The following is a 25,165-nucleotide window of genomic DNA, read 5'->3' as shown; positions in this document are numbered from 1 at the left end:
TCTTGTCTGTGGTTCAGTGCAGTTGTCAAATACTCGATAACATTATTTATTTACAAAATACGGCTTTATTCTTTAAAAAATATACTTCTAACTAATACTAAAAGTATTTGCAGAAAATATAAGCTACGTATAACTAATGGCATCGCTGCTTTTACTTAGGTCTATGTTATATGCTAACGCTTTGCACAAATCCAAGAAAAAGAAACAAAAAAAACGTAAGAAATCTAAATCGTAAGTATTCAAATTATACTTCTGCCTACCTGAGTTTTTAGTGTTTCAAATAATTCTTCTGCACGGAAAAATATTTCAGGTATACTAGTATATCGAGCTTTAAAATAGCTCCAGGCATGTGCAGGATATGTGCTTCAGAAAATGGGGATGTTCCCATTTTCAACAACTTCGTACAACCCAATATTGCGGAAGAAATAGAACATTTTTCCGGTGTTACGGTAAGATTTTAGAACCTGTATCAATAGCGAAAAATAGTATTGACATGCTCAGGTATTCCTGTAACACAATATTTGTTTTTATTTTTATTTTAGATATTATAATTAATAATGATTGTTTCCAGATCAACAAGACTGATACCATGACACAGATGTGTCAAAACTGCCTCGATTTACTCAATGGGTGTATCATGTTCAGGGATATGTGCCAAAAGAATAACAAAAGATTGCAAGAGTTAGAAGAGCTATCTATAAAAGAAGGTAAATTCAGTCTCAAAACAATATACTTACCATTCACTACTTAAATCCTTCACAGTACTATAAACATTTAGGATACATCATGAAGGATAGGGATCTTCGGAACCTGGTGTTGCTCGAAGATAGGGATACATTACAATCATATTCTTGGCAGTGTGGCATAAGAAATAATTGTTATTTCTATTGCCTATGAATGATTTGCTTATTTTTACTCTAAGAGGTAACTCAGTTAGGAATAACTGTATGACATTATAAAATTATACAACATTAATTTTAATAATTTGACACATATTGACTTATACATATTACAGAATATGTTAAATGTGAAAATGATGATGACCAAGAGTTTAATAACCTACATGATGCACACAATGAAGACAGCAATGACTCCTACAACATACCCTCGCCTACATTTTCTGATGAAGCAGCTATTTGGGGTTGTAATACATGTGGAAAAGACTTCTTTGATATGGTAAGTACCTACTGATGGAGGAATTGGTAATGTATTGTATTTAAAAAAATTTAAACTTTTAAATGAAAGAGTTTCATTTCTTTTGAGCCATTGAATTTTTGATATGGCCCTAAATTCGGACTTGGCGCTCCTATTATGGGATATGTACGCCAAGTCAGGGCTAACTTAACATGGTCATAGTCTATTTACTGTAGTATGTTAAAATATTGTTCAAACAGTTAGCTTAGTGGGGCTCAAACTCTCAAAGTCATACTGAGACAAAAGCATTCTGTGGACGTACCACTGGAGCATATACTTCGTCATAGTCAGTGCCCTTTTTCTGAGCATATCCCTTGATAACCAATCTCGCTTTATATCGAGTCACCTCTCCTTTCTCATTGGTTTTCGTTTTAAACACCCACTTACAGGGCAAAACCTTTTTACCCGGAGGCAAATCCACCAGAGACCATGTTTGATTCTTAATCAGAGAATCGTATTCTTCCTGCATGGCCTTCTTCCATTGGTCTGCCTGGAGAGATGAGAGAGCTTGGTCAACAGTCAGAGGGTCATTCAAATCAGGTATTGGACAAAAGTAACTTGTATCAACTTCATCCTTCTCTGCATACTGGACTGCTTTTCGCGGACGTAAGTCATAATCACGTGTTGGTGCATCAAGCTCAATCGAGTCCTCTGGTATGTAGGATGAGTCATCATTGTCGCCAGAAAAGTAGTCGTCACCTGAAGACGGTTCCACGTTGCTTTCTACTTCATCTTTGCAGGGTTCTTCAGATGGCTGTTCTGCTGCCGCGCTACTGTCGGATATACAAGGTATGTAAATGTTGTTATTACATTTTCTGACATTTTCTAAAAATACAACATCCCTACTCTTCGTGATCTGATTCGTTTCAGGATCGAGTATTCGGTATGCCTTGGTAGACTCACAGTAGCCGACAAATATCTGTTTTCTGGACTTTGAATCCCATTTTTGGCGTTTCTCCTTAGGTATCTGTACCATAACTTCGGAGCCAAAAATTCTTAAATTTGACAGATCAGGCTTCTTACCAGACCACTTCTCCATCGGTGTTTTGCCATCAATTGCCTTTGTGGGGGACCTGTTGATGACATAAGCCGCTGTGGCCAGCGCTTCACCCCAGAAGGGCTTTGCCAGGTTAGCATCAAATAACATGCACTTAAATCGTTCTACCAGGGTCCTGTTCATTCGCTCCGCAAGACCATTCGACTGAGGTGAGTACGGAGTGCTCGTTTGATGTTCAATTCCATGTTTGCGCATGAAGCCTTCAAGTCTTTGTTGCAGTACTCTTTACCATTGTCTGAACGAATTGCCTTTATTTTCCTCTCTAGTTCATTTTCTACTCTGCTCTTATAATCTTTAAAAACTTCAAGCACGTTCAACTTGTTTTTCAAGAGATACACATGAACTTTTCTAGTAAAATCGTCTACAAAGGTAATAAAGTATTTCATACCTCCAAGAGATTCTTGCTCCATCGGTCCACATAAGTCGGTGTGGATAAGCTGTAGTGCGTCTGTAGCTCTCGTGCCTACACTATTGAAGGGCAGTCGGGCCTGCTTTCCCGTGAGACAGGCAGTACAGGTAACAGGACTCTTACTTTTCTCAGGAAACGGTTCAACTCCCTCCGCGCACTCCGGCAGCTTGCTAACATCTGTAAAGTTCAGATGTCCCATGCGTCTGTGCCACAGGACAACATCATTTAAGTTAGCAGAACAAGTTAGGTTGGAAACAACTTCTCGGTGTGTATTCAAAATGAACAAATTGTTTTCATGTGTTCCTGTACACAAAAGGTTGCTTTCGCTGTCGTAAATATAACAGCCGTCATTGGTGAAGTTTACTGTGCAGCCATTTTTCACCATAGCACTGACAGATAAGAGGTTTGAGCCAATTTTAGGAATATAAAGAACTTTTCTTACCTGAATTTTGCTATCTTCATTACCATTCAACATTAAGTTTACCTTTCCCATACTTTCAACTGGAAGCGGAGTCTTACTGGCTTCTATAACATTAGGCGTCGGTGGATTTGTGACGTCATACATCCAATCGAGTCTGTTGGTCATGTGCATGGACGCACCGGAATCCACATACCAAAGGTCAGGGAATTTGGTCTGAGAAGATGCTGAAAATGCTGCAAAAAAACTTTTACTTTCTTCCTGTTTTTCAGACTGCTTCTTTTTCGGAGCACGACAATTCTTCGCAAAATGCCCATGCTTGTTGCAGTTAAAACATCGAGGGCCACTATTTGCCTTCGCTGGACTTGCTTGACTTCCATGAGCGGCCTTACTCCTCGTGAAGAACGCTGAGCTCTCAGGGCATTGAACTTCCTGCAGGAGTTAGACTTGATGGAATCTGCGCTGATCTTGATACCCGAACTCTCCAATCCCATAATCATTGGCTTATAAGTTTCAGGTAAGTCTGCCAACATCAGCGTTCCGAGCCATTCGTCATCAACACTGAACTTAATATTTCTCAGTTTGTGGGCGGTTGACATTATCTTGTTTACGTAGTCATCGACATTTCTGCACGAGTCCAGCGTGGTAGTAATAAGGTCTCTCAACAAGGCTACTCTTCTGTATAACCCGCTATCATCAAACGCCTTTCCTAAATTCTCCCAGGCTTCTTTACATGTAGTGGCATTCTGCACATGTACATAGTTGATCGGGTCTAACAGCAAGATAAGCTTCGACTTCGCCTTTGTTTCCTTTTTACTGTCGGTATTGGTACCAGTAACACATGTCCACAATTCTTCAAGCTCGAAGTAAGCTTGCACAGCAAATTTCCAACTTGCGTAATTTTCTCTCCCGACAAGTTTATCAATATGTATATTATTATTGCCTGAATTCGACATATTTACGTGGTAACAATAGTTCGATGAACATCTGACGTAACAATATAATTCGCCGTTCAAACTCGCCCGTCGGCGTTCGAGAAATATGAAGCGTTAACTACGGCGTTTTATTCACGGACTCTTTTACTGCTTACAAACCACTATCTGCTACCATGATGGTTATTTGTAAGATAACTGAGTTAAATAAAACGGGAATAAACGTATTTTATATATTGACGGAATCAAGAAAGTGACATGACATCACATGTCAGTAAAACAGAAAAATAAACCTATCTAATGAGGTTGCGTTCTTAATCTCCAACACTCACAAAACATAATGGTTTAATTTCTTTTCTAGGATTCCTACAGTGACCATCTATCGCGTTGTCCTGGAGACAGTGCGCCAAAACCGCCAGAAGAACTAACAAAGAGAAAATTCCTTTGTGACATATGTGGCAAAACATGCTCGTCCAATGCTAGTCTACTAGTGCATATGTAAGTTCTTACATGATGTGATACATTTAAATAGAATATATTCTATATTGGATCAGACTTAAAGTAAAATATAACTAACTGTGTACCTACAAGGTAAACTTACACCCTGTAAGGTTACATAATATACTTCCTTATAATTTGTACCCACTTAATAACTTATTTGTGACATGCATTAGACAATTCTGTGATTCAATGACCTACAATGTGTAGATTCACAGTGCCAAACGTGTACTGCCAGAAATAGCATCATGTTTAGTTTCACTAACAGCATGCTGGCAGACAGTTACCTGATTGTATTTTGATAGACTAAAATTGTTAGGATATTATTTTGAATTTTACAATTTTTTTATACTAACCATTCTTCAGGACTTAATGATTTGTTCTTGCTAACGCAGTCACAGCCAGCGACTGTTCTCTATCCGTAGGCGCTGCGCTTTTCGCTACATACGGTTTTTCCCATGTTCTCAGCAATCTCAGCTACGCTCGTAACGCGTGGTTTACGCATTTTTTTGAATAAAAAAATATTTATAGAGTTAGACCAAGAAAAGTCTGCAACGATTTTGATAGCATACACAGTGCAAGAGTTATTTATACGTTATAGAAGTTTGACGTTTAAAATAACACTTGCACTGCGTGCGCTATCAAAATCGTTGCATTTTCTTGATCTTACTCTAGTAGGGTGTTACAATTGGACTGTGTTATGGAATAACGAACTAAGTAGTTCGTTACTCCATACTACTTAGTTTTATTCCATAACACAGTCCAATTAGGTCTATTACAATCAATTACCACACCTCTATTCCAGGGGCATCCATGAAAACGTATTTCCGTTCAAATGCGACGTGTGCCCATACCAAGGCCGCACCATGGACCTGCTGAAGGTGCACAAGAGGTCCCACATGGCCGACAAGCCTTTCAAGTGCACGCAGTGCCCCAAGGCCACCACCACCTCCAGTAATCTCGCCAAACACATGCGCCATGTGCATAGCACGCAGAGGCCTTTCAAGGTATCTATACGCACGAACATACAGACATCCAATGTAAATATTTAAATTCTAAGATATTTAATTTTATTTTGGTGGGCGGAATGTTCAAATTTGGTCAAATAATTTGGTGGAAACTAAATTTGATAGATGGCAAGGATTTTTAACGGCATATCCGCAAAACTGGGGGAACGAAAAACTTTTTATTTACACCAACCAACTCAAAAAAAGGTTTAGAAATGATAACCTCTGGTCTTATGGCATTATCGTGTTCCTTGCATAAAACCGTCCAAACTCTAAATTCGCCATGTACAATAAAGGGTTCAGAGTAGGCAAAGAAAAAATATGCCAATCCAGCAATTTTTACGCGATTATCGCCGCTATAGCCTTGCAACAGGATTCACATGCAAATCATACGTAAAGCAACCCACGTTCCGTTTCAGTGTACATATTGCGACAAGGCGTTCTCGTACCAACACGACATGAAGCGACACATCAAGGACATCCACCTGCGGCAGGGCACCGTCGAGTGCGACGTCTGCTACAAGAAATTCAACACTAAGTAAGATTCTATAGCACTGATCTACTTAGTGAACTAAGGGACTGTCCATAAATTACGTCATCGATTTTTGACGATTTTTAACCCCCCCGCCCCTAAAATTATCCAAAAATCATGCTTCGAATGACCCCGTTTCCTCCTACGTCATGCTACCATCATCCGATGTCCAGATCCCCCTCCCCCTAATTTGAAATGACGTAATTTATGAATAGCCCCTAATTCGATAATAAGATATTAAGTAAAGATATATCGATAGTACAGTGTACGAGTAGTAGTAATATTTCTCCACTATTTTACATACTAGGTGCTTTCTTAGAACAACATGAAACAAGACTTGCCTAGCGCCGTGACGTCGAATTTAAATTTTTCCTTATTAGGATTACTTATGTAAATTGTAATAAGGCGAAAAAAAATAAGGTATCTTAGACATCCACCGTACCATATTATATCATAAAGGGCTATTCATAAATTACGTCATTTCAAATTAGGGGGGGGGGGGTCTGCACATCGGAGGATGGTAGCATGACGCAGGAGGAAACGGGATCATTCGAAGCATGATTTAAGGGAGGGGGGGTCAAAAATCATTGACGTAGCCCCTAATACCTATTATGAGCGCTTGAAAGTACAATATACTTAGTACTTATCAAGTTGTGTGCTATTATTCACTGTCGTAATAAAAAGTTACTAGTGAATAAAGTTAAAATTTATTGTTAATTTTATGGACTGATAAAATAAATGAGGGGGCGTTACAACAGTAGGTAAATAAATCAAATAAATGCAATAAACGAACCTTATAAATATGTAAAAAATATTATGGCAATATGCGCAACCGTGGCGACCACCTAGCGTCTATGGGCCTCATTAGCTAAATATTACATTGTTAGAATAGTGAGCGACTTTCTCGTACAAAGTAGGTATTTTTCAGTTTTACTAATTTTAGTCAGAAAGGTGAAACTTATGTTTATATCACATGAATATATAATGTACGCCGTGAGGTCGTTGCGAAACGAGAAGAATGAACTCCTTCAACTCAATATACAAGTAATGATCCAAGGGAAAAGCTCATCCGGACGAAGACGTAACTCATAGGCTGGCTCCAAAATCTCCGAACATGGTTCAAACAGAGCACACGCTCATTCCGCGCAGCTGTGTCTAAAGTTCGTATAGCCCTCATGATAGCCGACCTCCGATAGGAGATGGCACTGGAAGAAGAAGTCGTTATAACTTGCCGAACATTTTTTTATCATTACAGGAAAATACTGCAAGGCCACCGATGGAAAATTCACAAAATCAAAGGGGAGCGCCAAGGACGCCTGCCGTCATACTTGCAGCATCAGATGGAAGAACAGGACCACCACGAGCAAGAGATCGCCATGGGACATATGGAGCAGCCCTACATTACATAGTTACTTAGCACAGTATGTAATGTACTAGTAGTATAGTAACATAGTTACTTGACGATTATTTGGTGGTCCTATGAGTCCTATGACCCTATGAATAACTGTCTAAGGGCCAGTTGCACCAACCACATTTGACAGACTGATCAACGTCAGCCGGCGCGCCCCGGCACTTTACTATAAAACTTTCCATACATAAAAAAAGCCCGCTCGTCGAAGTCGCGCCTCGCGAGTGTGGAGCGGGTTTAAGCGGGCTACACCCACAGATTATAAAGGAACCTAACAAAAGTCTGTAGTCTGTGATTTATGGGTATTTGGATTTATCATATCTTTTTTAACAGTTTTAACTTATTTACTTTAATTCTTGATATTTGCAGGATTATTAATTTAACGAAACCGTAAATTGAAATTACCATTATAATATAACGTATTTAGTTATGATGAAACCGGTTTTTTATAATTACTGTGTCGTAGGGTAAAACACCCATTAATCGGCACCCAACATGATGGGAACAGGTTTAAAGAGGTTTTTTGTTAACGGCAAAATAATAAATTGAGACTGAGACGGAAGCAAAAACATACTCTTATTTTAGGAACACCAAAATTATAGGTATTTAAAATGCATGTATAGTTATAAACTCATAAATTTTAATATTATTTGATTACTTAGTATTAAGGAGTAGACCTCCCCGTCGTATGTGCTTAGAGCCTAATCTAATTAGTGCAATAGAAGACAAATGTTAAAAATAACTTATTTTCCATAAACAAAAACGAGTATAGACGTACGAGTACATATGTAGGTTTGATCGTTGTAAGACACAATTTAATTTTGGACATAGTCTGCTCTATTCGGATACCTACCTACTCAGCATCATGTTTTGTAAAATAAACGAGTTATTATTTGTATAGCTTTTCTAAAAAAAATGAATATTTAAGTCAAGCTGCCATATTTAATTTTTGTTTTTTATAATACTGCTTTTAACACATCATATTTACGCTGCTTCTTTGGTGCTTCCTAAATTTATATTTTTACATTAAAATTCGTTTTTTTATATAAGTACATACAATGTATTTAAGTTTTTATATCAAAATACCTACGGAATCCAAGTGCAATATACCTTTATTTTATTCGCTGAGATATTGAGATTATATTATGCACCATTATAGGTAATTTATTTATTTGATACGTTTTTATAGCTCGATTAAAAGAATGGGCTGCTATCATCACACTAGAAATAAAGTCATACAGAGTCAAACGCGTCCCTTTTGTTTTAATTAAACATGAAATTTCTTGTCTTATTACTAGTTTTGAGGAATTGTGTTGCTTTCGACTTGCCTCGGTGCAAACCAGACTTAAATATTGACAAGGATCAATATACAGTATCTAACACGTATCACTTAGGAGATGCGGTGCCTACGGACGCCCATTATGATGTCTATGGAAATTTATTCTATGTTAAATCCGGAAGCAATAGTGATGGGTATTACTATGACATCTATGTTGTCAAGTTTAAGACTACAACCGCCCAGAAAATCAAAGGTAAGATTAAGTTTTTAGATGTTTTCCTCCTTTTTTTAAACACCTTTCCTCCTTTTTGTAGAATCCCTTAACCGCTAGCTTTCGTGCTTCCCTTCATTCACCGTTGTTGCGTAAAAATAAGTTTCTAGTCCACTATGCATAATTGTATTTTATTTAGTTAAGATTACTTGCTACAACCCGTAGGCTTCAACGCCCTCAATACTACTTAATGGTCCTTCGAGCCGGATATGAAAAGTGACCTATAAATAAATAAAATTGTAGGGTAAAAATGCCTCCTGTTCAGTTGGCTAATACAACCAATACCCATTTTTTGACATTATTATACGGTATTTAATTTAATTTTTGCGATATCAAATAATTTTATTGTATTTTTGAAAGGTTTGCCGGAAGGACTAAGTTACTCAGTAGCGGTAGACAAGAAGGATGCCAAGGTATACTTCGGCACCGAAAAGGGAATGTTCCGGTACGACTATGAAACTCACAACGCTACTCAAGTATCTGACTCCTTATTGAAAATAAACATGATTTTTGTCGACAAAAACGGTAATAAATACATAACTAACAGCAATAATGGCATAGAAGAGCTATATTTACTTGACGGCGAAAAGAAAATTCGTTTTAATACTTTAGAGGCTTTGAACGAGTTGGCAATCGATGATAATAATAACTTCTACTTCATCAAACATGAACAGCTGTTTGTCTTGAAACCGACGCTATCGATGCCCTTACACATTGGCAATGTGACATACACGGGCGCGGGCCAAATCTCATTTCACAAGGATAACGTTTTCGTCGCCAGTGACCACTTGCTTTATTTCCATGAGAATGAGACTGGCAAGATGAAATTAATCTCAAACGTTCCGGATCAAGTTACGTCTATAGCTTTTGATAGGACGGGCGATTTTGTGCTCGGTACCCGCGGTAAACTGTTGAAGTATAAAAAGAATGAGTGTTACATTAGGAAAACTGACGACTCTGTGTAAAATTAGCTATAGAAACCACTCCGTTTATATAAGACAAATATAAGACAAAAATACTTCACCTTGTACTTTAGTAATAAACGAAATAGGAAAGTTTGCTAATATAACAAAACTTTGTAGGTACGTCTTTATATCACTAATAATTTTGTTCCATAAAATATCCCTCTTTCTGAAAGAACAATATTTTCATTTTTGGTACCTACACAGTTTACCTACTGGTCAGCAAGTACCTGAATTAGCAATAATGATTATCGTGTTTTTCACACAGCTTGGGTACGGTTACAGCTGTCATCTTCATACAATTTATGACCTGACAGCTTTACATCCATACCCAAGATATTTGAAAAATACTATAATTGATTGATCTGCAACGCGAAGCTGCTGACTGTCTCTCTTTTAGGCGCCATATATACAGTGTGGAAAGATAAGTCGGGGACTGGAGGGAAACTACCGTAAATCCTTAAGCTGGCTCATTTTACTTAAAGGAGACATTCCTTTATTTTTAAAAAGAAACAAAATTACATTCAAAGATTTTCTAAAACGCGCTTGCCTCGCCTGGGACTCGAACCGAATAAAAAATCCAAAAAATAAAAAACGCAATTTTATTCTACTATAGTTCGTTTTTTTATCATTAGAAAGAAATACAAAGAAGATAAGCGATCTTGACATGTCTTTTAATTGTAAAACGCTTTATAAAAATCAGTAACTATTACTTATGAAAGCAGAAGAATATAAATGATCGTATTAGATTCATAATTGTTACATATTTGCTGTGACTTATTTTTAAAACGTGTTTTTCAATTAAAAGACACATCAAGATTTTTTACCTTTTTTCTAATGCTAAAAAAACGAACTATAGTCGATACAAAATTATCGTACAAAATATCCATAAAATCTAATATTTAGTACTCAATATTTTTTAGACAAGCCAAATTTAAGAAAAAAAAGGAAATACTTTGAATGCAGTTTTGTTTCTTTTTAAAAATAAAGAAATGTCTCCTTTAAGTAAAATGAGCCTGCTTAAGGATTTAGGTAAGGTAGTTTCCCTCCAGGGCCCGACATATCTTTCCACACTGTATAACAGACGTATTCAAGATTTGTTTACCCTACATGTATAGATGCTGCAAATATAACAATAAAACAATTTGTACGGAACATTTCGTTTTATTTTAATAGTTTAAATTATTACCTATTATACAGCCAATTGCTTAACATAGCTCAATATCACCAAGCCACGTAAAAGTAAAATCTCTTACATGACATCTCATTTAGATTCTAAAATGGGAAAACAGGGTAAAACCAGAAAGCTATCCGTTGTAGCCTTCGGTTATTGGCATGTTCAACCTTTTATTTGGGTGCCACTATCGATCATTGGTGGATTTACCCTATTTTCCAGTTCACAGTAAAAAAAACATTTCATTAAAATGTATTTAACACACTATTTTTTGGGCTATTCTCTTATTGTAGCATCCAATCAATAGACACGGTTTTGTTTATCTTTATCAATAATAGTAAAATGTTACCTAACTTAAATATCGTCAGGTGAAAACCAAAACTCATTAATGACTGCCACAAGTTAATAGCCATAGTGAACCATATTGATACCTAAATAAGGTTGATTTTTGTTTAATATTTTTTATTAATTAGTAAGTTTTGCTTGTCACCTGAACCTGACGATGAAGGGGTGTGATTACACAAAATAAAATGCAGCAATACAAGCAGTGTAAGCACGCCAGGGGGAACAGCCTGGCAGAACCGTCAAACATGGGTTATCTATGTTATGACCCTTTGTGGCTCTATTTAACTACAAAACCACGGTATCTCACAAATAAATAACTAATATTTATCGTATTCAATTCGTATTCCACCTATCCAATTTCTTTGTCCAATGTGTATTGCATCTCATGTTTTGCTTTAATGAGAGAGTGAGAGGCAACGACATTGGACAAAGATATTCGACAGGCGGAATACCACCCTTATGCTTATTTACAGATGATAACTAGGTAATGATCCCTATACACAATCGTATACAACATAGCAACATTAGACTAATGTTAAAAAGAGCTGTATAGTGTAGTAACACCAGCATTTCAGACTGAGGATTCTCTATCTATACATTACATGAATCTAGTATTAAACTGGATTGGGCATGAGTGGTGGGGATAACTGACAGAACGGGATAGTCTTATGTATCTTTCAGTAGGAGTAGCAGCGGAAGCGCTATTATTGTTTGTTCTTGTCGCAGTCTCACATTTTATTTGTTCCCCACCTTTTTTTTAGTATTGATAATGGTGGGCAACAAATGAATTCGACCAATCAGTGTCGCATTTGCGTAAGTTTTGTCCCTCACGGAGGCACGCGTATACCACTTCTATAGGATGCTACTTCTATGATACATTAGAATTGACAGTAAAACAGGCTCTTAAGCCCCCATTCGCACGATAGCTTTTTCAACGCGCGTTAAAAAAGCGCTTGAATCTGTCTACACTACACTCTAAATTCGACTTAACGACCAAGACCGAAAATCCAACAACGTTTGATAAAAAGCGTCACGTCAGCGTCAAGCGGCTGTCGTGTGAAAACATACATGGTTACCATTTGTGTCATTGAAACGCTTTTTTAACGCGCGTCGAATAAGCTACCGTGCGAATGGGGGCCAAGTGTTTATATTTGAAGTAATATTTGGCATGTGATTACATAACAAGAACGGCATAACATCGTTATTACTACAATGCAAAAAGGGGTTTATATCTCAAAGCTATGTGATAATTATGTAATCATTAATATCATATTTATTTATAGAAAATATGCATGATTAACATTCTTATGTATATTCTTGTATAGCTGCATTATTCTACTATGTTTACCTCTGCATTAGCCTGTGTACTGAGATTTTTCCCTATGTATGATGTAGTAGGACATACAATTAAATATCATTACAGGATTTAAAACAACACACTGCAAAATTAAAACAATAAAAAAAATCCACTGTTGTTCACATACTTCACATGATTCACTAAAAGTAAATTCAAACATTATTTTAACAATTTAATCACAAGCAAGCACTTAAATAAAGGGTCTCCTAACTTTTTGATCCAAGTTCCACAAAGCTAAATTTGTCTGTCCTTTGGCATATTAGGCCCAGTTTGGAGACCCATGGCCTAATCTAATAAATAGTTAATCTTAACTCAGAATGTTATAAAGTCAGTGGGGCAATATGCTCTGCGATATAATTGGAAATGTTAAAGGCTGGTTTTGCGAATTAGGAAGAGCCATTGGCTGGCTAGTGCTGGAGATGGTAATCTGCTGAGTGGAGGTTTGGTGTACAAGTTGCTGGGCCGATGGGACCTGTTGAGCAGCCAGCTGCTGGGCTGATTGCTGAGCTAACTGCTGAGACTGTTGTGCGGCTAAGTGCTGCGCCGATTGTTGTGCCGCCAAGTGTTGTTGCGCGGATTGCTGCGCCGCCGCTAATTGTTGTTGTGCGGACTGCTGCGCCGCCGCTAAATGCTGCGCCGACTGTTGCGCTGCCAGGTGTTGGGCGTTCTGCTGCGCCGCAGCAAGGTGCTGCACGGACTGCTGTGCCGTAAACTGCTGTTGCTGCGCCGCTAGCTGCTGCGGGAGTGCCGTCTGCTGCACAAGCTGCTGAACTGTCGTTTGTGACGCATTCCCCATGAGTTGCTGTGGCGGCGGCGCCAGTGTCAACTGTGCCGGCGTCACTGCTACTACTGTCTGTCCAGCACCCATCAAAGTCCCTGAATCACTCACTTGCATTAACTGCTGGGCACCCGCACTAGTCACAATGAGTGCTCCCGAATTACCCATCAACTGTTGTGTTGTACTTACTGTCAACAATTGTGGGGCGGGAGTTAGCAACTGAGCTCTGGATGCCGCTGGCGCCAGTGCTAAATTTGGTGTTGCCGCAGCAGGAACTAAAGTAGGCAATGCACCAGAGAGACTCACTACAGGTGTCATGCTAACTGTAGCTAAGGACACCGGAGCTGAAGTTCCATGGCGGGATGTAATAATGCATGACTGTTCACCCCTATTTGCAGCTGCCTGCTCCAGTAAAAACTCATTCATGGAAGTCAATTGAACATTTTTTTCCGTCAAATCTGCTACTTTCTTCAGCAAAACACTTATGTTATCATGTAGTAGCTTAACTTTATGGTCTAAGGAGTCACAGTTTTGGCATATATTTGGTGCAGGCATTTGATTCTCTATGGCCACGTCTTCGTAAGTGTAGCGCCTTACTTTGCATTCAGGGGGTGAGTCTTCATCTCTTAGCATATGTGGTGGACGATTGTAATGTGGTGGTGGCATGTTTAGCTCGGGACGGCGTTCATTGTTGGCTGGATGAAGAGGGTGAATCAACTTGCATTCAGGATTGGAGCAGGACCCGTGTAAATACGCCTGGCATACTGGGATCATTCCATGTTCCCGAGGATCTGTCTGAGGAAAGTTGCCCGTTGAATAGAAATGCGCTTCCTCTTCCAGCGTGAAATGTAGAAACTTGCAATTGTTTCTGAAACATCCTTTATTCTGATAGTCGTGACAAAACCGGAACAATTCTTTTAAACGACTCAAAGGTGGCTTTTCGTGAGTATACCGACAATTTTCTCGGACGCAGCAACCTCGGACATAATCGCGGCAGATGTTGGCCAGAGCTACTTTTTCGTCATCGGAGATCATTGTTCCGTCATTAAGCACCATTACGCCTCTTAGCAAAATGAAAAGATCGCTGTTTTATTGTCTGCCTTCAGCATTTTCCGTGTTAGAACAGAAAAGAAAACAACTCTGATGTCTTGGAACGTACAGCGCTAGTTCGTATTTATTTCTACTACGTCCACCACATTCGTATTATAATGAAACTCACACCACATATTTTGCAAAAAACCTTTCACATTTAATATGAACCACAAAAAAACTGTTGTATTTCATTTTTTCTACTAACAATGTTACAAAATTAGTATAAACTGCTAGCGATGGGCGAGTCGAGTTATCTGATTCGAATAATCCGAATCAACCTACAGATGAGTTGATTCGAATCAAGACTATTGGCAATCCGAATCAACTCGGCCACTAAACTGACTGGTAACTTGGTATCCGATCCAAGGGCCCAACCTTTTCTGTTCTCTTTCACGACGCAGCAACTAGTATCATTTCTCTCTCCTCGCTCTTTTAAAATGCCGTTTGTCAAAAAAGGACAACCATACTGATGACAAGGTGGACTTCAAATCAAGTGTTTCCTTTCTTGATGCGCCCAGGCTGTGTATGTGTGCGTAAAAGCGTATATGTGTGCTCTTTTAGGGATGTGAAAAGTCGATTTTAATCATGTTATATATCGATAAACGCTACACAGCAGAACGAAATAGCGATTAAGTGAAGCTTCAATATCTTCGTTAAACATAAACATAATTGAAATGCTAATGGATAATGAATATATTATAATATAATAATATAATTCAATTATTGCGGAACACCTATTTTAGGAGGTATTTATGTATTTTAATTAAATATCTGAACTTTCTCTTGGTTCCCTGCTGGGGCGTGACTATAAAATTGTGATCTGATAACCACAATAAAGAATAAAAGCGTTTTTGGTCATTTTAGGTATCGTTAAGCCTTTGAAGTAAAATTAAAATTGCAAGAAATGTCGATAATTTATCGATATGACTTTATCGACATGGCTACAGCAACGTGGGCCACATTGTTAATCGTACACTAAACAAAAGTGGCAACAGTGACAGCTCGCTGAGACACCGTCTATATTATATATTATGTCTATGATCCGATCCGCTGACTCGGCGAATGAATCGCCAATTCACCAACTCTCCGAGCCGAGTCAACGCTACGCTAAGGCCATTCAAAAATAAACCTTAATTCGATAGCCCGAAGGTTCTTTTTACAACAACTGCCGCTTGATTCGCCGTTTCAATCCGAGTTGACTGGTACTATGACCGTTCAAAAATAAACCTTAATTCCGTAGCCCGAAGGTTCTTTTTACAACAACTGCCGCTTGATTCGCCATCCCGAGTCGAGTTCACTGCTAGTATGGCCATTGAAAAATAAACCTTAATTCGGTGCCTTGAAGGTTCTGTTTACAACAACTGCCGCTTGACTCGTTTGCGGCTCCGCGGCCCGTGACCTTGTCGCGAACCACGCAAACCGTCGAGTCGAGTCAGTTCGAATTTCAACTCGGATCAGTGGCCGAATCGATTCGAATGATTCGAATCGAAAAATAGTGGACTCGTCACATCGCTATAAAAAGGTCCCATAAACAGGGTAGGTCACGATAAATTTCTAGTATTTCAGCGATCACATCGCGTTCCCGCTGCGGAGTAACCATGGCGAGTAACGTCACGAGCGCACACGGCGCGTCCTCCCAGCGAAATGGCCTAGTGCGGTCGGCGACGGGCGGCTACACGGTGCCGAACCGGCCGCTCAGACCGCGGTCGCTGGCGCGCGCTCGCATGCCAAGGGCGTCCGGAGGTCAAACGAAATTTTGTTGGTAACCACTGTCTACACGGTCCGGGACAGACCAAGGCCACGCGGTTTGGGGGCTTGTCGGCGACCGTGTAGCAGGCCTAAAAGGCTTGCTACACGGTCGCCGACAAGCCTTCTAACCGTCTGACCTTGGTCTGTCCTTGGACAGTTTTGGTCTGTTGGTAACAACCGTCTACACGGTCCGGGACAGACCAAGGCCACGCGGTTTGGGGGCTTGTCGGCGACCGTGTAGCAGGCCTTTAACTGCACTGCATTCATTTGGTATTACTACCACAGATCAATCTCAAAATCAAAATTCGAATGGAATAAAAATAAAATTAAAGGAACGAAAAGATGGAATCATGGACATATATATTACTTCGTAAGGACGCGGCTAACGAGCACTAAAAAGGGGGCCGCTACATGGGTGTGATATTTGCATTTATCACACCCCGGCGCTCAGTCGTGTGGCGAATTGCGCAGTAGAAAGTTGTCACGCAGCATAACACAAAAATGCCTTATTGCGTTGTAAAAGGGTGCAAAAACCATTATAGGAAGTATAAGAAAAAAAATGGGATCTCATATCATCGGTAAGTAATTTCCAATTAGGTTTATTTATTGCTTAAAACCAATTTTAAACGATAATTTTATTTCATTCTCACGAGCAACTGATGTTCGCTCGTACGTCATAGCGCTAATGCATTAACCTTGTAAGGACGTCATTTCTCTTTGGAAGTTATTATGAAGTAGAAATGCATACTGCGTGATTTGTATAGGTAAATCTACTTAAATATGATTAGTTGATTACCTACCGGATATAATTACCGAAATTAAAGTACCTATTGTCTGTCTTACAGAGTTTGTTCCCGTTTCTTTTACATAATTATTAAAAACATTCGAAATAACAAGATCAAGTATTTGTTATTGTTTTATTCGTTGACTTAGGTACCTAGTATATTGATTCTTGTCAGGTATAAGTTTTTAATTAACTGTAGGTAAAACTCAAAAAAAATTAACAGGTGAGCGCTAGAAACAAAGCGCGCATTTTCAAACACCGATTAATTCACATCGCTGTATTTAATACTTTCCATTACCTACTTATATTTTTGCATCATATTTGTGGACAGGTGGCACGCTCTCGTTTCGGAGGCCAAGATTCTCTTTGGATCACTGAGCCAAAATAGTTAGTTTGTATTGCTGTTTCCTTCTTTTTTACTCTACCTGTTTTGCAAGCAAGAAACTAACAGAAATAGTTGTTCGCCGCATTTTACTCGCGAAAGCTCGGGAGGTACTTATCGAACTGTACTGCTGTAGCTAGTAGCTCGGCCAAATTGTCGACCTTGACAGAGCCGGCTTACACAGGACGGCACACCGTACTGCGCGAATGTTTAAAATATTGCATTGCCGCCTGAGACGATAATGACATCACGAAATAACGTAGAAGAACGGAAACTTATAAGGATAAGTTCGCCCATTTTAATACAATAAATATGTTAACTAAAGCATTTATTACGAGAATCATAAGTAATACATAGGCAAAGGGTTAGGTTAAGACATATGTAGGTAGGGTAGAAAAGGGGTTTCAGTCGATGTGTGGAAGGGCGGCACCGTCGTCGAACCCAAGCCACCTGGCGGGGGACTTAAACCGGTGGCGTGTGCCTCGGATGCACATGGTGGTGGCACGTATAACGGCGTTACTGATCCTGCATCTCAGCCAGCCCAGTACAGTACTTAGAGATCGGTTCCAACGTTGAGATATGGTTTCTGCCATATGTTTTATAACGGAGGACATTTGGGGTGCATAGACGCTGTCAACAGATGTTACAAGTGGTGTGAAAGTTGCATGTCGCATTTCACAGGCCGTGGAATATTTTCTCTGTTTTTCGTCTTCAGCTGATTTTAGTACAGATAATATGTCACGGGTCTTGAGAGGTAAGAAGGAGCGTCAGTGTCGACGACACGGATATCAAACAACGCCAACAAATACAACAAATAATTTTGATTAACCATAAACTTAATCGACGCTCTTCTGATATAAACCGCGAATAAACTTAACAAGCCTTGTACGCCCGTACAAAGTTATCGCGAGAGTCGAGCTCACGTAGTTGTACGCAGTGTGTAACAGATGGCGCTTTTTTGCTGACATGAAGATCGCAACGGGCAATTCGTATGCATGCGCTCATCCATAGTTTATATCTATGGATGGAATTAATTAATTTAATGAATGATAATTCCATTCTTTTGCTCTCGAGTCCAACACACAACCATAGTAAACACTAACTCGGTACGCTGATTCGTCAATCAAACCAAACAAATCCAATCGAATCATTCATTCACAAATAAACATGGCGGCGTGGTGGTGATGGTGGTGATACTGTTACTATAGTTTATAGTACTATACTATTAGATCCCATCTAAGGGAACAGGAGGTTTCCCCGATATTATCGAATGGTGATAAATGATATTCAGGCTAGCATCTGTATTTAATTGTACTATAATATACGGACGATGCTGATTCATAGCATCGTAATTCAAAACCAACACAATGAAGTAAGTCAAATTTTATGATCAATAAAAGGTCCACATGTTATTTTTCAGTGTCATTAAAATGTTGTTTCTTTCAGATAAGATTATAGTGAAATGTTCAAACAACAAGTGTCGCCGCGGAGCGTCCATCCGTACCAGACGACGATGGTGCCGCGAAGCGAACAGCAGTTCGTTTCTGCAGCTCAACAAAGGGCCAAGTTTCCTTGGGCGGAAGACATCAACCCTCCCGTATACCAAGTCGCGGGAACGGACAGCTCCACCTCAGACACTGCTTACCATGTAAGTTTTTATAACCTGCACTTTTCAATTAGGTGTTTTTTTTACATGTTATGATAATTATAACACCTGGCCTGCCTATGCTGTGCCCTACCTATACCTATGTGTACCTACCTATGTTTCGGTTTTGTGAACCCAGCACAATCTTTTAATGTTTTTGAATAAAATTATATTAGTGTTTGAATTTAGTGTTCATAATAAAATCCAAAAGGAAGAATATGCATGACCTACTAAGTAATAAAGTAACTAAGTAAGTAATAAAGACAAAAGTTTGTCTATTTCAGGTTCCTCACTACTATAATGAAGATATAAGAGAGTATGGTCCACCATCACCTGTCTACCAATCACCATATGGGGCTGGTACATGGAGGAGCTACAAGAAAGGCGAGAAACTCGCCATGCACACTGCAGCCTCACAAGCATACACCTTTCCTGAGTGCGCTTCAGCATTCTCATTGCCAATATGTGATATGGAAAACCGTATGAAGCCTCCGGGAAGGTCACCAGTGCCTCCTATACCTTCAGCCAGCCCTGAACCCATGATTGGTGCATGCGGTGGCCACTGTCCTGGCTTTGAATATGTGTGCTATTATATTTTACAGGTAATTTTTGTCATTTTGGCATGCTATTATCAAATAAATAAAGTTTGTGGGGACCAATAATATTTAAGAAAAGAAAATCAGTTTATAATCTAGCGCTAGTTACATTATAAACTGACGATAGGGAGATTACAATCTAACCTAACCTACATTAGATTATAAACTAATGGATTCACAATCTTACGGTGTCATATACATGTTTCATTTCAACATTTCTAGTCATTAGAAGACCTTTCAAAGAATAAGTATTAATCATTGATAATTTTTTTCAGGTGATATTTGTTGTAGGAATATTAACTGGGATCTCATTATGTATTGCTGGAATTGTGTTAAGGCGTACCAACAGAAATGGAGACTTAGGTGTCCTAGTTTATATAGGTAAGAATTTAGAAATGCTATATAAAAATATTCGGCGTAAATTTGGTTGTATGCTGGGAATGATGGTTTCAATCTGTGGCCTATTCTAGAAAGCTACAAGTTACAATTTACAAGTGGAAGTCTTGTTCTAACACATAGGGTTAGAAAGAGACTTATGCTTGTAAATTGTAATTTTATAGAATTAAGGCCACTGTGCCCAGTTTATCAAAACCCACCCTTTGCCTTTGCCTTCCATGCAAAGCCTTTGTACTTCCATTACTGTAATATATTTTTGTAAACCTGTGTTGTGTACAATAAAGTGATTACTACTACTACTACTACAAAAGCTTGTAACTTGTAATACAAGTGGAAGTCCCTTTTTGACAGCTTTTGTTAGAAAGGGACTTCCACTTGTATTACAAGTTACAAGCTTTTGATAAACAGGGCACTGGTGTCCGCAGTACTCAGTGGCTACAAATCATTCATTGCTTCAAGATGACGAATCATAGCACATTGGGTTTACTTGCAGCATAGCTCATTCTTATCTCAATTAGGTATTTTTAGATAAATTATTGTTTGTTTTGCAGGATGCCTGTCTTCCTGTGTGTGCTGTGTTCTGCTCGGCGTACAGTGCTGCGTTCGGCGCGAGATCCGGCAGCGTAAGCTGCGCACCAACGTGCACATACCCTTACAGCCCATACAGGTTACTGTACAAATACTTTTTTTTTAACAGATAGATTGATTTGACCCCAAAGAGGAAACTGATTGAGGTACACCTACCAGATTGAGGTACCAGAACTACAGTTCTGGGTGCAAAGACATTGACTTAGCTAAGACAGCTAGGTTATTGAATAAGTGACAAATATGAAAATTACTACCTATACCTACACACATATTGTCATAAACCTTCAGATAGATCAGAGCACTAATGGTTAGCAAATAACCTGTTTCCATTTTTTGATTAACAGGAAATCAAGGATTAATGGTTATAATTTAAATAATTTGTATAAGTTTAAAATTATTCTCTAATATTTGAAGTGAAAACTAGAGTAAACCTTAATTTCTTCATGCTATAATAACTGCCAGAAATTGTTACAGGAAGCGCCGGCACCGGCTTGTCCATTATTATCATCTACACTACCTCATAGCCAAGTATATAGGTATGTTTCTTTGTAGTTCGGTCTATTGTGCATCTTAAAAAATCCTGATAGTTTTAGAATGGCAGTAGTATATTGCTATATTTGTCTGCAATTCACTTATTTAACCATTTTCTTTGCAATGTATCTTGCAAGATAGCTGGTTTGTTAGTGCACACCGTTGTATGCAGCGAACTGATATACATGGAAGTATTCTGTCCGCTCAGTTATGACCCAACGTAAACTATTCGATTGTAGGCGGTGCTTACAAACTATTCGATTCGCAACTTTAGTTGGTCCGAGATGACAGTCAGTGACGGATGGCTAAATTGATTTATAAAAACAACGTTTTTTTGTAATTAAAAGTGTCTTCATGTGTCGTGAAGTGGTGCAGAAGTTATTTTAGTTCATACCAAGGATAGTGGAATCACTTTTCACTTGTAGTAAACAGATAACTTCAGTAAAATTTGGAATAAACATGACGATTTGTTTAAATACTACCGTGCTAATCTAAAACGTAATAACTGCATACGACTTTCATAACAACATACGACTTTTTAAATTGCGAGGATAATAGGAATGGTGTTATGCCAAATGAAGTAGTAGCCTAAGCAAATTAGAAAAATCTGCGGAAATAATTCGTGTAGTTTTGAAAATTGGTACAGGTATACCTTGTGGTGTCCAGATAAACATACTAAAAGTCCTCGAGGGTAGGGGGTGTAGAGGGGGGTTGAAGGTACTTTTTTTCATATTTTTGCTCATATCTCGAATATCTGTACGAATAGCATTATAATTACTTAAGACAAAAGTTTTAACATAAAATTTACTACAAATTTGGTTATGTTTATTTTTACTCTGCGATCAATACTTTAGGGGCTACAGGCTGTTAAAGTTAAATAAGTAATAAAAAATAGACGGTTTAAGAAAACGTCGTTTTTTTGTAATTGTTCATCACAAATAAAAAAATTAGGTTAGTGTAAGCAAGCTAGCAAGTCACTTTAATGTAGGGCAACCACCATAAAAATTTTTTTTTCTTGTTTACATGTTTAAATTTGACACGAATATATAAATCAGTTACGCTGACAAAGTTGTAAAATATAAATTATAAAAAATATTTTTTTAGGGTGGCTGCCGTACATTAAAAAGGGGACGAAATTTTTTTTCGCTTCCACCCTATAGTGTGGGGTGTCGTTGGATAGGTCTTTTAAAACGAATACGGGTCTTCGAGAACTATTTTTTGATCTGCTTCATATTTTCGGAAATAATCGATCTGAAAGAAAAAAAGTTGTTTTCCACTTTAGTTCCCCTAACATTTGAACCATGGGTCCAAAAAATATGAAAAAAATCGTGAAAGTAAAGCTTAGTAAAGACTTTCAGAGAAAAATATAGCGAACCTAATCGATTAAGCAGTTTTTGAGTTTTTGCAAATAGTCTATTTTGACGGACGGGTAACTACGGAACCCTACACTGAGCATGACCCGACATGCTCTTGGCCGGTTTTTTTATATTTTATCAGCAGGTCATTTAGCTTTATTCTCAATTAAAATTTTTATTTATGATGAACAATTATGAAAATACGACGTTTTCTTAAACCGACTATTTTTTATCTCTTATTTAACTTTAACAGCCTGTAGCTCCTAAAGTATTGATCGCAGAGTAAAAATAAACATAACCAAATTTGTAGTAAATTTTATGTTAAAACTTTTGTCCGAAGTAATTATAATGCAATTCGTACATATTTTCGAGATATGAGCAAAAATATGAAAAAAGGTACCTTCAACCCCCCTCTACACCCCCAGCACACCCCCTACCCTCGAGGACTTTTAGTATGTTTATCTAGACACCACAAGGTATGCTTGTACCAATTTTCAAAACTACACGAATTATTTCCGCAGCTTGCCCAAATTCGGCTTAATTTGACGTGGCTATAGACTATTTTATTAACTTGTGCTTGGTTTAGGTATTTTCTATATAATTATAAATGTAGTAATGAATTCTTTCTTACAGATTTGTATTTTCCTTTTTTATTTCATGGAATGGAGATGTAAAAAAACTACCTAATTATTTCAAATTAATAATCAAATTTGATATTATCATTTTACATTACTTTCCATTCAGATTCCCACAAGATGCTATTCGCAGAGAACTATGGAAAAAAGCTGTCCAATTAGAGAGACATGAAATTAAGTGGATGCCTGGAAAGATATCTAGAATATGTTCTATTCATGAGATATAACTCGTGAGATAATCATACCCGGTCTTCTATATGTAGATGCACTTCCACTGAATTAATTTAACAAATACACACATTATCTGAAAATGTTGGTCATTCGAATCCACCCTCTACCGTCACATATATGCAGGTTCTCTCTCAAGCCATTTCCGTCAGTAGAAAAGAGCGGCAAATTTAGAAAATGTAAGCGCGCGAACGGGTGTGGTCCCATACAAAATTTTAATTTTGCACCTTTTTCTACTGACAAACTTGCTTGACCGGCTATATACATATAAAATATTTCCATTGGAACTGAAAGTGGGGATTTATTGTGACTCCGCCTTTTCAAATATTTTTGACCCGATTCGTGTACCCATGTAAATTTTGCAGGCTGTATAGCCAGTCCGAATTCTAAGATCAAGTTTACCATACATTTACAATGGCGTACTTGATCTTAGAAAAACGGACAGACTATACCTGAATGTGACTTCGCACTGCCATACAAATTGATAATAAAATATACAAAATACTTATTATAGCGGAATACATTTATACAACAATGATATATTTACGTATGTTGAGTTAGTCTGTCATTTCACAACAACATTTTAACTAGTTATCTTTTAATCTGCATTAAATTATTATACGTGTATTATTTGACTGGTTCTTCAATGTACGGCATAAACCTATCCCTGTCCAAGTCATATTCTAATCAAATATGAACCGCAAACTCTCAGCGGCCAGTACGTACAGCAAGAAGGTTATTAGCGGATTAATGTCGCTGATTGGTAGTTATTGACATTATATGCATTTCATCTACACTTAGCTATGTACCATTAGTGTAAAAAAGATGACTATTATTTTGTTTACCAGCTTTGATTACAGGCTCTGTAAACGCGTCGTCTTATTTAAATGTAGGCGTAATTTTGTATGTGTGCGAGAATTTGAACGGTAATGTTCCTAAAGGCGGTTTCCATACTAAATATATGCGTTCACCGGTTGTATGGGGACTTAGCACTTTGAGACTATGCGCTAGTTTGTCGTGCACTAACAAACCAGCTGACACAAGTTTACACCTTTTGTATTTTTTTGCTCTATAAAAGGGAGGATTAAACTCACGATATTTTTTTAATTTGTCAAGAAAAGGGTAAAAGGGTTCACTGCTGCTGAGAAGTGGTCTGTGTGTTTTGGTTTGTGCAAAAATGACGCATATAAAGTCTGTGCGGAAAGACAAGAGTCGTAGAATGTATGGGCTCCCTTACATTCCACGACTCTTCTCTTTTCGCACAGACCCTATAATATAATTTCAGACCAACTGCCATTCTTTGCCAAGAAGAAGATGTGACTGGAATTCCCTGGTGGCGCAGAACTACAAGAGACTGAATAGGTTTAAGTTTATTTACCTTAGTGTATATGAAATTATATTTTGTGTAACATTTAAGCTAAACTAATTTGTTTTTTTATATACTTATAAGAATGTTGGAATGATATTGAAATCAACCTTTGGTCCGAAATCAAATAATAAAATCATATTTCACACCTCACATTTTTATTTGATACGAACACGTTATGAAATGAAATAAAACAG

General features: G+C 38.1%; 4 protein-coding genes across 4 annotated transcripts in view; 3 read left to right on the top strand and 1 right to left on the bottom strand.

The window, feature by feature from the left end:
* Positions 1–25,165, top strand: part of LOC134667447 (uncharacterized) — a 242,565-nt gene that overhangs the window by 162,142 nt on the left and 55,258 nt on the right. The window lies entirely within an intron of this gene.
* On the top strand, positions 18–9,482 carry LOC134667416 (zinc finger protein 724-like). Its single transcript, XM_063524819.1, has 9 exons — positions 18–231; positions 311–449; positions 572–707; positions 1,016–1,176; positions 4,372–4,508; positions 5,314–5,515; positions 5,935–6,053; positions 7,303–7,468; positions 9,366–9,482. Exons 1-8 carry the CDS (start codon positions 137–139, stop codon positions 7,454–7,456), a joined length of 1,143 nt encoding a protein of 380 aa, XP_063380889.1. The 5' UTR covers positions 18–136; the 3' UTR covers positions 7,457–7,468; positions 9,366–9,482.
* LOC134667415 (zinc finger CCCH domain-containing protein 10-like) lies at positions 11,112–14,910 on the bottom strand. The gene is made up of 2 exons (XM_063524818.1): positions 12,353–14,910; positions 11,112–12,077 (listed from the first exon to the last, which is right to left on the bottom strand). Exon 1 carries the CDS (start codon positions 14,675–14,677, stop codon positions 13,172–13,174), a length of 1,506 nt encoding a protein of 501 aa, XP_063380888.1. The 5' UTR covers positions 14,678–14,910; the 3' UTR covers positions 11,112–12,077; positions 12,353–13,171.
* Positions 18,797–25,116, top strand: LOC134667414 (uncharacterized). Its single transcript, XM_063524817.1, has 7 exons — positions 18,797–19,000; positions 19,075–19,276; positions 19,558–19,875; positions 20,145–20,250; positions 20,817–20,932; positions 21,328–21,389; positions 24,888–25,116. Exons 2-7 carry the CDS (start codon positions 19,091–19,093, stop codon positions 24,958–24,960), a joined length of 861 nt encoding a protein of 286 aa, XP_063380887.1. The 5' UTR covers positions 18,797–19,000; positions 19,075–19,090; the 3' UTR covers positions 24,961–25,116.

This window comes from Cydia fagiglandana, chromosome 9 (assembly GCF_963556715.1).
Source record: "Cydia fagiglandana chromosome 9, ilCydFagi1.1, whole genome shotgun sequence".
Classification (NCBI taxonomy): domain Eukaryota; kingdom Metazoa; phylum Arthropoda; class Insecta; order Lepidoptera; family Tortricidae; genus Cydia; species Cydia fagiglandana.
The sequence above is the reverse complement of the archived record's forward strand: the minus strand, read 5'-3'. Positions and strand labels throughout refer to the sequence as shown.

Excerpts from the sequence above, each read along its gene's own strand:
- LOC134667415 (XM_063524818.1), bottom strand. The coding sequence starts at position 14,677 with ATGGTGCTTAATGACGGAACAATGATCTCCGATGACGAAAAAGTAGCT.
- LOC134667414 (XM_063524817.1), top strand. The coding sequence starts at position 19,091 with ATGTTCAAACAACAAGTGTCGCCGCGGAGCGTCCATCCGTACCAGACG. Across the intron at positions 20,251-20,816 it reads AGGTGTCCTAGTTTATATAG|GATGCCTGTCTTCCTGTGTG; the intron begins GTAAGAATTTAG and ends TTTGTTTTGCAG. Across the intron at positions 21,390-24,887 it reads CCTCATAGCCAAGTATATAG|ACCAACTGCCATTCTTTGCC; the intron begins GTATGTTTCTTT and ends ATATAATTTCAG.
- LOC134667416 (XM_063524819.1), top strand. The coding sequence starts at position 137 with ATGGCATCGCTGCTTTTACTTAGGTCTATGTTATATGCTAACGCTTTG. Across the intron at positions 5,516-5,934 it reads GCACGCAGAGGCCTTTCAAG|TGTACATATTGCGACAAGGC; the intron begins GTATCTATACGC and ends GTTCCGTTTCAG. Across the intron at positions 6,054-7,302 it reads TACAAGAAATTCAACACTAA|GAAAATACTGCAAGGCCACC; the intron begins GTAAGATTCTAT and ends TTATCATTACAG.